Raw genomic sequence first — 14,811 nt, 5'->3', positions numbered from 1 at the left:
CACGCTGACACCTCGAAAGCAGTCGAGTAAAATCACATCCTCACCTCCATCATATTAGCAGGGGACGATATTAACTGGCTGATTTTGATTTTGATTTGATTATCGGCCCGATAAATTGGCAAACCGATATACTGTGTGTGTGTGTGAGAGAGAGAGAGTACTCTACATTGCTGGTGGTCCTCTTGTAGTAGAGTATCTGCATCACAAACAGCCAGTCCCCCACCCCCTGCTGTTGTTTTCTGAGCCTGAATCCACAACAGGTCTGCAGGGCCGTAATGCAGAGTGGGATATATGGATATGAATGGCCGGACGAACTATTCTTCAGTTTAATAGTGAAGGATTAAGGCAATTCAGACAGATATACAAAGGACAGGCTGGGGCAGCTTTTTTAATTGTCCCCGTGTGACTAATGGCAGTTGCGTTGGTCCTGGCATTTTAAGAGACAACACAATGTGTTCAAGGCATTGACTACTGATTAGTTCCATGTGGAGGCTGAGAATTTATTTGACCAGAGCGTGGTATTTACAGCGGGAAAAGATTAAGGAATAGGTTTATATCCCTTTTTTCCTCCTCCGTAAAGAACCATTTTGACAGAAGCTTCTCTTTGCACTCTACCTGCCTTTTCCCCCTCTGAGGAAATAGAAATACAATTCTGAGTAAAGAAAAAAAAAATATATATGGAGTAAGTACAGATTGAGTTTTCGTGTCTGGCCAATCTCCAAACTTTAATCAGGCTGCCGACTTCAAGGGGTCCACCAGCCTTTTCTATTCCCCCCCCCACCCCTCACATTTCAATACTTTCCACAGGCGGTGTTTCTTTCTTACACAGTAGAGAAGCTGATTCATCTGCCCAGCCCAGAGTTTTATTTGACCGTTCTACCCGGCTCTGTCATTTTAAGCAGCTCGCCATAAGCTCACCACAAAGCCATGAAACACCCAAAATGAGAAAACATTACAGAGTTAATAGAGCTATTACAAAAACTACCTCTCTGGATTGCTTAATGCCATGAGGTGCCACCTTCAGCGCACTGGATGTATTATGTTGCTCAGCTCATAGCGGTGTTTTGAAGCCTTTCACACTGTTACTGGTATTTTCTCTCCGGCTTCACCGATGATCTCTGACATCTCATTAGAGTGTCTGTTATTCATATTACCCAGGCTAAAAATGATGATGGTGGATTGTGCAACATGAAGTAAATTTCAGTAACCAGACAAAGAAGAAAGAGTCATTATCAGGTCCAATATAGTAGTTGGCAGCAAAGCAGAGACACTTTGCTCCAAAAAAAAAAAGCTATGAAATTGTTTCCCAAGATAAATTTTCAAGGATAATTATCTTGCAATAATGACATCATTATAACGATAGTGGGGCCCGGGCTCGAACTGTTGAAGAATGAAGCATTGTTCACACACTCCTCACATATACTCCCCTGAACGCATAATTTATAGTTTGTTTCACAGGCAACAAATAATTTCACAGACAATAAGTAATACATTCAAAGAAGCTGCGGGGTTTGTTTTGTGAAAAACATTGCAACACTCCTGAGATTAGTGAATTTGAGCACAAGCAGTTCAGGAGCAACTTAAAAATTCCACCCACAGATACTCTTACAGTGTTATATATCATCAATCTGTCATTGATCTATTGATGTAATCTGTTATTTCACATTTTTTTGGTATACCCACTTTCCCTCAACTTGCCTCGTCTCCTTCTACTTCAGTTAGTGATTTCCTACATTTCCCAGAATGCCTTTGGACAAGCCCCAGAGAACTTGTTACATTCATTGTGGCTCCATTGTACAGCCATTGTAGCGCCACTGGAAATATCTCAACATTACGTCAAGTCGCCTACATTTGGCCACAGGAATAAGAAAAATACACCACCAAACAACAAAATGGACCCAGAAATGAAAGCTACATCACCAGTACCTATTTTTTAACAGTATTCAAGTGTTCTGGGATGTATTTTTCCTTTAATACACAACAATCAGGATAGCAAACAGCAACAGCGCGGCTTCCTGCAGCTCTCTTTCCTTGGTCAAAGGTCATTCAACTTTCAACAGTTCAACTTAGCCAGTTTCACCAGCTGAGAGTTGGTACGAACCTCTCCCAAACACTGGCATTATTATTATCCTCTTCCCCAGAAAAGAATGGTAAAGAGGATTAGGGCCCTGCTTTCTAGGGAAACACTCTTGTTTATCTAGCAGGTGTTACAGTGTTGCTGGGCTTCTCTCCATGCAGTGAAGCTGATTTTGTGCCCGGTGATTACGGCCAGTCACTTACCCTGGAAGCCAGCGGCGGCTGGGGGGCGTAGGTGGGACAAAGGACACTCGATGTGCCTTTGTAGGGCAGAGGGAGCTTGGGCTGATTTGCGCCGAGTTCAACCGGGCAACCTGAGAGCGTGCTTTGTTTCTACAGGCAGCAGGTCACTCAGCACAGTTTAGGTTGCAGCCATTTGAAATCTGCAATTGTTTCTCGGGGTAGAGGGAAGGCTGTGTTGTCCCGAGTCTGGGAATAATCAGCTCTTTCTGCTGCTGTTTGCCTAATTTCCAACCATGGGTGGATACGAAAGACTCCAATGGGTTTTTAGCGCCGCAAACAGCTTTTATATGACACTTCATAATAAATCATAGTTATAAATTTGATCTAAACAGATTGTTACAAGCAGTGAGTTGTGGCAAACCAACTCTGAAATTGTTTCAAAAGCATGAGATATTTTGTTTTATCCCGTGATATCCATAAGCCCCATAGAGACCCAGTCACTGTGTGTCTCTTTCTGTGCTTACCAGTCATTAATCATAATCAGTTAGCTGCTTCCATAAGCTAATAGAATATACGAACAATAGATGTGGCTGGCGGGGGGGTCAATCATTTAAGGGATCAACACTTTTTATGCCGTGCTGCACATGAGCCGTCAACACTCTGCATGCGGGGAGTATTCCTCGAGGACAAATATGTTTGGCACATGTTTTTGCGGAGTGCGAAGCGAGTCGAGTGACACACCCAGTCGTAAGTGCGCGCTGCCGTCTGGTTTCCTTCGAGTCCTGTCATTTTGTTTTTGTCTGAACATAAAGAAGACATCAAGTGAGCTCATAGCAGACAGATGAGTGATAGAAGAGCTCACCGCTGATGACAGACACAAAAAGCCAATCCCAAAACTACAGTCAGCCCCTAAGTAGGCTTTTGTGCAATCTCTGTCCCACAAGCTGTCTGGCTGTCTGCAGCCGAGGAGAGCCGGGTCTGTCTGGAGTGTCTGGGCCTGCGTTACTCATCATGACCGCGGCTGCCGGCATCGGGCCCGTCCCCTTGATTACGGGCTGCTGCTGAGTCTGGTGGGCGTTGCAGCCTTGTCCCTTATCACCAGGTGCATTTACTCCGGCGATGCACCACTCTCTTTCCCGTACGCTGCCCAGCCAGGCCGATGCTGTTTTTTTTTCGCATGGAGAGGCACACTCGGCTGTCGCAGTCAAATGAGTTATGCTCAGCCTCAACACCCACTTCGACTATTGCGACTTCCATGTAAGGTCATTATCACCTCCGCAAGCCGTTTCTGTTTTGCGCGGCGGTGGAGACAGAAAGTGTGAGGCAGAATTAGGCGTTGCTAGGTGGGGCTTTGAAGGTGGCATTTATTGGATCAGTGTGGGATTTATGGCTAGACCCAAAAAAAAAAAAAAAGGAAAAGCCGGAGCATACCTCCCGACTACCAGCGTGAATGTGACCTAAGCATTAATGCCTCCGCTCGCTTACGGCATAAGACACCTTTAAAATAGAGGAGTCAGAATCACAGGGGCGTCAGGAGTCGCTGCTTCATTAGAGGCATTTCTTTCTCATAGTTTGCCATCTTTTCTGTATTGTAACCAGTGCCCAGGTTTTTACTGAATGCAACCGATTCATTTTACACTTTCACGATGAGAGCAATCCCCTTAGAATGGAGTATGTATACACAGTCGCAGATGTGTCCCACTTGCTGTGCAGTAGATTGTTTTCTGTCTTCTTTCGAAATGAAATAACAAAACCCCCGGTCCAATGTTCAAATAAGCAAACTTGGAATGTGTGTCTGTCACTTCATCTGGTAGTATATTGAACTTGTTGACAGATTCAAGGTGCTCAGCAACCTGACCACACAGCACCAGGCGGGTGATAATGACGTAAGTTCTTATACTGCAAGCTGCACAACTGTCCACAGTATGGAGCAGGGTCATTTTCCGTGCTTGTCTGCCTTGGACTCTAATCCACAGGTATAGACTTAACTGTATGGTGTCTCAGAGAGCTGCAGGCTTGGCCTGGATCTGCTGGCAATCAGCAGAGTGCGTTGGACCAGACTGTTCCATGCAAAATTACAGAGGCGGCTGGAGGGGCCCTGGATATGATTTCCCTGGGATGGATCCTGTCCAAGACTGTGATTAAAGAGCATATGAGCACTGATTAATATGATCATCTTCCTGATGACAGAGGTATTTCTATAATAAATGGATGTTTATGATGCCAGCCCTCAGCGATCATATGTCCCCCCCATTCTGCAAAATGGTAGTGGAGTTTTAATTTAGAATTTTAATATTCTTCATGCCTGATGCCAAACATAAGATTTATTCACTGGCGATAAGGGAATGGGAACGCAGTCAGGAGCAGTTGCCTCTGTGAGAAGCCGTAGATAAGTGTGACTGTAAGGGTTGAAACCTCAGAATAATAGCAGTGCCTCAGGATTCTGACCTGGCGCGCCCCATCGGTCCATAGCACAGTGCATTTCGTGAATTATCTCACTTATCAATCCCCATACAGCTCAGATGTCCAATCAAGGCTTCAGATTTGAGCAGGGGCCTCGGGCTTTGCTTTGACATTTAAAGGAAGCAAAGAGGTGGAAGGCCTTTTGGCTGCTTAGCAACTCCTGTAAATATCCACAGTCACTACGCTGGGCTTTTGCCGTAATCGGCTCTGTGGCTTTTCACTCCAGAGTCTTTGTTTTATTAAGATAAACGATAAAGCCACTGTGTATGCAAACGCATATCTCTGCTGAGCCTGGTCATGTATTTGAAAAGACATGCCTTGCAGCTGCTTGTACCAGAAAGGTCAGCAAGGCAGTGGATAAGCAAAGCCAAGCGTCTGCATTATTGCAAGTACCAGTTCTTTCATTTCTCATCTGGCCCGTGCCTGTCTGTTTCACAGTGTATTCTCTGTGACATTCTATGTGCTGAGCTGGAGTTAGATAGCATCATTATAATACGGCTCACCACCAAAAGGGATTTGGCCAAGCATGGCATATTTTTATGACTTCATCAGGCTGTCTCGGCAATGAATTCTGTGGATCTCAGGAAATTCTGCAATTAAGAATGGGGATATCAGGCTGTACATCTTCCAGCCAGGCAGTTCTTGGGGATTTTCTCTGATTAAGTGGGTTCAGATGGAAAACGGCCTCTGAACAAAACCGAGATTTATTTACAAACCCGTGGAGCTTTTCCTCTGTTTTTGACCCTGTCATTTATTTCCGTCGACCTCCCTGAAACAGGACTGCATCTCAAACCGTTTAGCCCCATCCCTTCCACATGCACACATGCCGGCCTGCTGTTTATTGTCACTATAATTATGATTGCCAGAATAAGTCAACAAAAGCTCTTATTTGGCAGCCAGGGACATTTATTACATACAACTGGCCTCTGTGTTCCCTTATGTGAACATCTGAGGATTTTACATAAAGAGGCTCAATCTTGGATCAGTGGTTTTGGCACAGCGCGGCCGCAGTATGCCGTCTTGTGTTTATGTTACATGTCACTATACTTTTTTGAGTTTTTCTTATGTTTAATTATAACTGGAGTCACCTTACTGTTTCCCGTCAGTGCAGCTAATCATTATGACCTTTTTAAAACATGATCTGGTTTCTGTGGGGAAAAATGCAAGGAGACATCATACCGTCGTTCCCTTAAAACACATTAAGCATTCGGTCCTTATAGGCAGAAGATGATTGCACATTATTTGTCTCTCATACATCACCATTACTGCCATATGATTATGGGAATTAAGGGCATGCTACAATAGATATGAGATTAGGCTATTCTTGCCCCACATGAGGGAAGATAAATATGGCTATTGCAGACCCAATTCCCGTTTACTTGAAGAAATCAGGGAGTGTGCTAAGAGCCGCTGATGATAGCCTGCCAGCCCTGCTCCCTAATTTGGACACTGACACAGGGAAGCTGAGTGGTTCCTCAATAAGCGGGGTCCCTGCTGGCTTAACAATTATGTAACAAAGCTGACCAATGATTTCTGCATCTGTTACACAACTGAATGGCATTTTGATATTATAAGAGAGAGCACAGCATGGGACGCCACTGTGGGTTAAAATGAACTCCCTGTCAGGAGGCATTGGAGGGGCAATCATGCACACTGCGCATTGCGTGTGCATGTCAGTGTAGCATGAATGCAATTTCCCCCACTGACCTTCCACTGCGATTCTGATTCCTGGCTTCACAGTTGTGCACAAGGCTATACTTATGCTGTTAGGTGTGGGTGATGCACTCAGCAATTCACACACACTCACACACAAAGGACACATTTCCTTGCTTGGACACGGGAAGGACTGAAGGAAGGATTTTATTAATTAAAGAAATTCTCATTGGCAAGCTGTTCTTCCTTTATAACATATTCCACCATCATTTGATAAGTACATCTCCGTCAAACTACACCGTAGACTGTTACACTTAAGAAAAAGTCTGGAGCGAAGAGAATTAGATGTGATATCTCTCTGTTGATCCGGAGAATAGAAATGAATATATGATGGTGGGGTCCTTGAACTGGGAAATAATGAGGTGAAATTTGATAGTCCTGTTGAGCTATCAGTGGTGAAGCATCAGATATGTATTAATAATCATCCCATCACCTCTGGAGCTGTCAGCCCTATAGAACATGAAAGACCCTGCCTAGGTCTCCTTCATATCAGGCTTAGCTAATTGCTTTCAAATGGAGCCGCCTTTGACCTCCCTGCATGGCCACTAAAGGTGTCCCTGCCTCGACCGGCATTGTTATGCAGCGAGCACTCTGTCCTCCGCCGGTCTCTTTAAAACTCTATTTTCAAACACACTTAGTTCAAGGGTATTTTATGCACCTCCACCTGAAGTGTTCACAATGAATTAGAATCATTGCGCTATAGAAATGTTCCAGTAAATTATACCGTTACCCTCTGATGGACGAAGCATTGCAGCTTTAGCCACAATGTGCAGCTACGATCCGCATGATCTTCCTAATGAATGCCTTGTAAAAGTTTTAGATCGCTGAGTGATCAGATTGGAGTGGCAGAGTAATCCTAATGTAGGCGTGGTGGAGAGAGGCTTGGAAATTTCTCCGTTACAAAAGACTCCACTCAGCGATGAAAGCTGAAGCCTTGATCCCTCACGAAAATGAAAGCGTTACTTAACGGGCCGAACAATTTTACGTCTGCATCGGTCGCCTTCACTATCCGTCCCGCGCGGGTCTAAGCGGAGGTGACACGGCACCGGGCGGCGGATGAAATACATCGCTGTTGCCGCGGAGACTCGTTGCCACCGGCGAGACACCGGCCCCCGAAGCCCCAGAGCGAGAAACTTGTCACGCCGATTTTGACAGTTCCCCTCACATTCATCAAAGCCCGGGTCTATTATTGTCCTCCGTACTTTACTATCTGACTCACTGAGTCTGCTCTTGAGTGCACACAGCACTAAAGGGAATTCTCATGTCTCCTTTTTTATTCAAGTTTGCTCAAGATGCGTGGCCCTACTGAGTGAATGAGTAGCCTTAGCTGCTAGGCCACAACCTAGTTTCGGTCTGGCCAGCTCCTCAGCTGGGCAGGTAGGGATTACCTGGGGGCACAAACCATCCACCCACCCACGCACTTTCTCCTGGGTTCTGCACATGGAAAAACACAACAAGCAAACATGCACACATCCACGCATAAACACCCACCCACACACAAACACACAGAGGCATTCCAGCTGCAAAAAAAAAAAAACACAGCCTGGCCTCATGAAATCTTTGTGAAATGAGCGCGATGTCTTAAAATGCAAATCGCGTGCTCCGTGCAGAAAAGTGAGAGAGATATGTTTCCCCCACCAGGAGAGGATTACATGGAGGAGACACGGCTAGAAACAGGCAGCAGTTTGACACTGAAACATCGCGGTAGAAAGTAAAGGTGTGGAGGTCGGGGGGGGGGGGGAGGGGGATGTGCAGATGTATTTGCCTTCAGCTCCAGTGACCCGGGTTCAATTCCCAGCTCATGCAAACTATTTTTATACCATTAGGGAAGTTTTCCTTTTCAGCTAAAGTTTTTCTTATCTAACCCAAACCTTAACTAAACTGTTTGAGTTGCCTAACTGTAACCAAAGTTTTACTTCACCTAACCTTAACCTGAACTTTGTGCTAGTGTCACATAATCCTTTCACGGGGAATTATTTGGGTCCGCATGAAGCGTTTCAGAGTCTGTCCTCATTTCGCAAAATGCTTTGAGTCTGTGTTGCAGACACACACACACACACACACACACACACACACACCAGCACATCCTTTCCCATTCTTAAATGTCCATTTCTGCTGAGCCGCTAACATTTAATACCAGACACTTTTTGCTCTGCTGTGGGAGTCACAGTGTCAAGTAGAAGTAATCTTGATTATGTCATACCTCGTTAGTGTCAACCCTGCCTGGGAACATACTGTCGCCGATCTCGATGTTTAATAGGCTCCTGGAAAAGATGTCTTAAAAAAGGCTTAAATCTATTAGTCAGACGCCCTAACACAATGAACTGTAAATATTCAGCCCTGTGGTGACCAAAGAGGAAACTGAAGAATTTATTTGGCAGTGTAAATTTTTAAGTATGTTAACATGGATTTTTCAATTTACGCTACTCAAAAAAGTGTTTAACCGTAGTAGTTTACAAATATTATGAATGGAAACTCAGCTCAGTCAATTTCTGAATGAAAGTGAAAATGTTCCCACTGTTTCCCTTGTCAAACACATTTCTTTTACATCGTTTGATATTGTTAGGTGTTTGTTTACAGTGATGTCATTGTGCCTACTGGATTTTTATGTTATTCTCTTGACATTGTAATCTCTTACTCAGATTAGTTAAAAAACCTTTAAAACACAGGTAAATGCCAGCAATCTTGTGCACTTCAACAGAGACGGTTTCCGTAGGCGTGAGATACTCGAGCACATCTTGAAAACACCAGTAATTAATATATGAGTTTATAGCATTGGTATGGTCCATGAGGCAAGCAGGGAGGCAGAGAAAGACACTTATGTAATGAACTACCTCCGCTTTGCATTTTGCCGCCGCCACCACCGAGTCGAAATCAGCCGGCTGAGTGAAAGAAGAGGATATTAAAAACCCAGTGTCTAATGTATTCATAAGATATTCAAATGCAGAGCACGGTGCAGACTGGCTTCTGGATCAGTTAGCTTTACAGGAGGAGGTGTTAGGGGTCACTAACACATTTTCTAATATTGCGAAATGAATGCACAAATGCCTTCCAAAACAGTCTCTTTAAGACCGGCATAACAATTATACAATTTTCTGCCACGCTAAGCCCCACAGGTATGTTAAAAGTCCGTGAGTGGCTGACTGGCTCTGGTCTCCATGATATTAAGTATGTCATTAATGGCTGTCACACAGTGCTGGCTGAGTGATCCACGGGGGAGAGAGAGAGAGAGCCAGAGGAGCCGGTTTCCTTAGAATTAACGCTCAACCCGGGTCCTTATTCACAGCCCCGAGAAATGCAAATGGCCGCTTTAAGGCCGGCGTCGTTCGTTCCGCTTTTTTGAAAATCACCTTCCTGGAATGATCACCTTTTCAGCCCGTTTGAACGCCGCATCCGCTAATGCCGTCTGCTGATCTCCTGATCTCTGTGGAAACACACGAGTCTGCCTCCCTGTCACCCCGTGGCGGAGTGAGGGAGTGATGGGGGGGGGGGAGGGAGGTGGGCTCGTCGGGACGGGACGGGAGGGGGGGGGGGGGGGGGGGGGGGGGGCTGAGTCATTGCTACTACAGCCGCAGGCCAAAGGGGGGTAAATGGGGCAGATCTGGTGACTGAGCCTGCGTCACACTCTGGAGGGGAGAAGAAGCTGTGTTTTAAAGTAGCTCATCATGCCGTGAACTGATTCTGCAGCTCAGGTGATATCTCCCCCCCCCCCCCTTCCTCTCTCATTGATTTCTGAACATATACAACTGTTTTTTAACAGGTTTCATGATCACAAGGGTCACGAAACTCACTTATATGACTCCACACAGTATATGACCACTTCAACTTTTGAGTAAGAAAAAGATAAACAGCAAAATTGCTAAAGTTACAAGGTAGAAAAGACCAAGGATCAGTAGATTCTGTTACTTCAAACAGCATCCGAGGTACTGTGTTGTGATAACAAACGTTAAAATCCTGTTGTTAGGTTGAAAACCCTAACCCAAAAATGTATTAAAAAGTAAATACTTTATTTCAAATAGCAAATTTAAAATAAAGGCCTTACTTCTTAATACATTTTTGGAGTTACAAGGTCTTCAGTAGCATCAGTCTCTGGGTGTCACACTTACTTTACAGATTTCATTGAGCTGCTGTGTGGAGCATCACCCATATTGCCCCAGTTTGGAGCAAAGAGGGAGATTAGGATTGTGTAAACAGTGTTGGGGGTAACACATTACTTTTTGTGGAAACTCGTAACTCATGTAGCCCCAACTCTTGTAATCTATTTTTACTTATTTCTTGAAATTAGAATGATGTTACTTTTACTTTTCTTTCATAATGAATTTTTGTTGTTTTGTGCAAGTAGAAAAAGTGAAAATCCCACAGCATTTTGTGCAGACAAAAAAAAATGCCTGGCTATATGATTGGCTTACTGTTAAAAACAGAGCAACAGTGTAGCATTGCATTAGTAAAATAACTCATTACTTTTAAAAGCAACTTTCCCTAACCTTGGTTAGAAACAAACAGTCAATGCAACCATCTGGCCAAGAAGAAATGGTACAAATACTCCACATCTCAACTGATTCTAGTACAAAAAGAATTACAGCAGCACAGAAAAACACATATTTTGGTGCCATAAACTCCAACCAGAACAAAGATCTGGATCCAGGCGGCATCTCAAGGATGCCGTCTGGATGAGGGCAGAGAAAGCAGCCAAATTGGACTAAGTTAAGCCGCACTAACTGCTTGTTGTGACTCGGCAATGAAAACTTAATCGTCCCTTTGACCGCCCGTCTGCGTTGAAAAGGATACATTGTTCCTGTGTTTTGGATGGATTATGAGGGACATGTCACAACAGCAGGTTTTTGACAAGGTCTCTGGTGTCCGCTGTCGTGCGCATTACTGTCAGGAATGCCGATGAGGCCTAATGAGGGTTTAATCCAGCCGGAGTCATTAGTGGCAGGTCATCTTAAAACAATCTGGGGTCAGGCTGCATTAAGGCTACAGAGGTCCGCTCCTGCCGGGTCACTGAACATGGCACAGACACATCAGCACTTCAGCAGCTTCACTATCCCACACTATCCCGTTTGTTTCTCTTGTCGGTTGTTCTCTTTGGCGGTTCTTAAAAAATAAAGCAGGACACTATTACACCTGATTGTGTAAGATTGTAGATTTTAGAACATATTGCTGTCATACAGTATTAACAATATAGAAATTAAAGCTTATTGTACTTTTGCAACCACTGTAAATTGCATCAGCTAAATACATACAATTTAAATGTAAAAAATGTTTCACTGTATTTTAACTTCAAATTCAGACTGCCAAATACACCCAAACAGACCCGGAACTGCCCCTCATTGACCATTTCTTTTTTTTCTCCTTATTATATGTGAATTGTTGATTTATAACCTTCCCTTTAATTTGAAAACACTTTGCTGATTCGCCAAAGAGCCCATGACACAGAAATAGGAGCTCAGTTCATGACAAGTGGCTTTTACCTTGGAAAGGCCACCCCAGGACAGCCTCTCCAACTTGCTAAGACGTGTTAATTAAAATATTACGCCCCAAGAGCAGGATGAGTCATCTAAATTTCACAGTATGTTTACAGAAAGGATTTTGGGGTGTTTACAGCACAAATTCCTGGTAAGCATAATTTTTTAGTTAGCCTCATCTCCTTAGAGTACGCTATAGTAATCCAAAAAGTTTGCTCTTTTTTTTTTTTTTGCAGTCACTGGGGTCTTTAAGAAAAATGCTTAAAAATGATGGTGATTATAATCATGCTGATGATGATGATAATGATAATGAAATAGTAATTGCAGTAGTAATAGACGCAGTAGCAGCAGCTGCAGTAGTAGTATTAGTAGTATTAGTAGTACCAGTAGTACCAGTAGTAGCAGTAGTAGTAGTAGCAGTAGTGGTAGTATTAGTAGTACTCGTAGTAGATGATGGAGCCATATGAGAGCCATTACATGACAACAGTGGGCTTAGGCTTCATCTGCATGAGTTCAGTGACATCACTTAACTTTAAGTATTGACAGTAAAAAAAATGTAAGGCAGTGTGTACACTTGTTTAACAAATTTAAATGTGGAACCACTTAATACTGGCAGCCAGACACTTAAACTGAGTCATGCAGAGAGCAACAGATAATTGCCGTGCATAAGACTGGTGCCATAAGGTTACAGGTACATCCCTCTCCCTCTGAGAGGCTTTTTGAACACCTCGTCATCAGGGAGAATAAGTACCTGCTTGTTCCACCGGCAATGTTGGAATTAATTTAACCGAATTGTCATTCATAATCTCGCATGTTGCAGTTTTTACACTGACTGGGATAACGCTACCTTCCGCTGTTTGCACTATAATTGAAATTTCGATCATGAGGTGTAAACATTTAGGAGCGGCCGTGTGAATATTCATCAGCTCAGTGGCGGAGAGACAGGGCGGAGCGGGGCTCTATGTGTGGCTGATTGTGCCTGGCTGTATGCATGTGCGTGCGGAGAGGGTTTGCCCTCCGCTTATTGACGTGTCTTGTTTAAACAGCTCCGTCCCAGGTCAGCGAGGTCATCAAGGAGAAGGTGCAGCAGCGCAGCATCCAGCTCTCCTGGCAGGAGCCCCAGCAACCCAACGGAGTCATCACCGAATACGAAATCAAATACTATGAAAAGGTGAGCTGGCAGCAAATAACTGATGTACGCTCCCATCTTGCATGTCAGCACGCATGTGTTGGTGTCTGTGTGTGTGTGATTGTGTGTGTCTCTATGAACCGCCGCTCTCCCTCCCGAAACCCCCCCACCCCCCCACCCCCCTCCATCTCTCGGCTTCACATTTCGCTTTTTGCCTACTCTTCATTTTGTATTCTATCTGCATGCTGCTGTGAGTGGAATTCACAAGATTTCGCGAGTACCTTCTTTGTCTCATAATTGCAATAATGAATGAGATGCTCATAAGATTTTAATCAGCGTGTAGTCCTTCACAGCCACCCCCACGCACATGCTAGCACACACACACACACACACACACACACACACACACACACACACACACTGCATGGCTGTTGCACTGCCAGAATTAACAATCTGCTACTGTTATCTCCTTTTCCCCTTCACATAGGTTACACCACTGCTTCCCCCTGTGTTTTAAGTCTGAACATATCAGCGTTTTACAGCGAGGTTTAATGGAGCGAGGTTTAACCCCACAAATCAAAGGCTGGGCAGCGGGGGCTGTGCATGCCAGTCCTGTTGGCCGCAGCCTCTCACGCACGGAGGAATCAGTCTCCTATGTCACGTACTGTGGCTGTGGTCTGCCCAGCTGTAAAAGTGGAAAATTGGAAACAACGACTACACCCCTAACAGACCCTGGCATTCCATTTGGGCTTTTGCCGAGCCAAACATTTACAGATCAACAGCAAAATACACAATGTGTGCAGCCTGTGCATCCAAATGGATTCCTTGATGTGGAAGATGTTGTCGTACACTACCTGCCAAAAGTTTGGACACACCTGGTTGAACGTATTATGTTTTTCATTCTCTTAAAGCCTTTTTGATCTAAAGGCTTCTGCTTAAATGCTTGAAATGTGTTTCTTAGACAAATATAAATAGTGAAGTTGATGCTTATTTATGGATTTCTTTCCAAAGCCTTTGCCTTTCCATCAAGGGAAAGGGCGGCTACTTTAAAGAATCTAAAATATAAGATAGTTTTGATTTGTTTAACACTTTTTTGTTCACTGCATAATTCCATTTGGGTTATTTCATCGTTTCGATGTCTTTACTGTTATTCTAAAATGTGGAAAATAGTAAAAATAAAGAAAAATTCGGTGTGTCCAAACTTTTGACATGTAGTGTATGCCTTTAAGTTCTGTGTATGGAAGAACTTACTTAAGTATTCAACTCAAGAATTTAAATGTGACATCTACTGAAATCTACAAACATTACAAAGCCTCGTAGTAACCGATTTTTATTGCCCCTCGCTTATTTTCATTCTCATATAGACCGAATTTTAAAATGAGTAATATATTTGTATGGTTTCACCTCAAAATGTATATGTATTTGGGTGAAACACTGTTAAATCATGTTCATTCCATTTGCAAAGCGCAGGTAATTGCGTCCTCTGAAGTGTATCTGTTTTAGAAGCAAAGGAATTAAGATAACCAAAACTTCACTAGCACTCAATTATAAGCTTTACTTTCAGCTGGGATATCTCGTTTTGGAATGAGACTTGATTTATTCCCTGTGCAGGATCAGAAGGACCGCATCTACTCCACGGTGAAGTCCAAGTCCACCTCGGCCACGGTGAACAACCTGAAGCCCAGCACGGCCTACGTGTTCCAGATCAGGGCCTTCACCGCGGCGGGTTACGGCACCTACGGCCCTAGACTGGAGATCACCACCAAGGAGGAGGCCACA

At 44.0% G+C, this 14,811-nt stretch overlaps 1 protein-coding gene across 8 annotated transcripts in view; it reads left to right on the top strand.

Moving 5' to 3' along the window:
• The window catches only part of epha7 (eph receptor A7), a 68,150-nt gene that overhangs the window by 37,251 nt on the left and 16,088 nt on the right, over positions 1-14,811 (top strand). For all 8 annotated transcript variants that reach the window (XM_071533466.1, XM_071533462.1, XM_071533465.1 and 5 more), the window contains exons 6-7: positions 12,950-13,074; positions 14,644-14,811. The exon at positions 14,644-14,811 is cut by the window's right edge. In XM_071533466.1, coding sequence (XP_071389567.1) covers positions 12,950-13,074; positions 14,644-14,811 — 293 coding nt within the window. The remainder of the gene's footprint in view (positions 1-12,949; positions 13,075-14,643) is intronic.

This window comes from Centroberyx affinis, unplaced genomic scaffold, assembly GCF_046629955.1.
Source record: "Centroberyx affinis isolate AG114_WGS23_722 - 3 ecotype Tasmania unplaced genomic scaffold, CSIRO-AGI_Caff_v1 ptg002368l_1, whole genome shotgun sequence".
Lineage (NCBI taxonomy): Eukaryota > Metazoa > Chordata > Actinopteri > Beryciformes > Berycidae > Centroberyx > Centroberyx affinis.
Note: the sequence above shows the minus strand (reverse complement) of the source record. Positions and strands in the feature narration are given on the sequence as shown.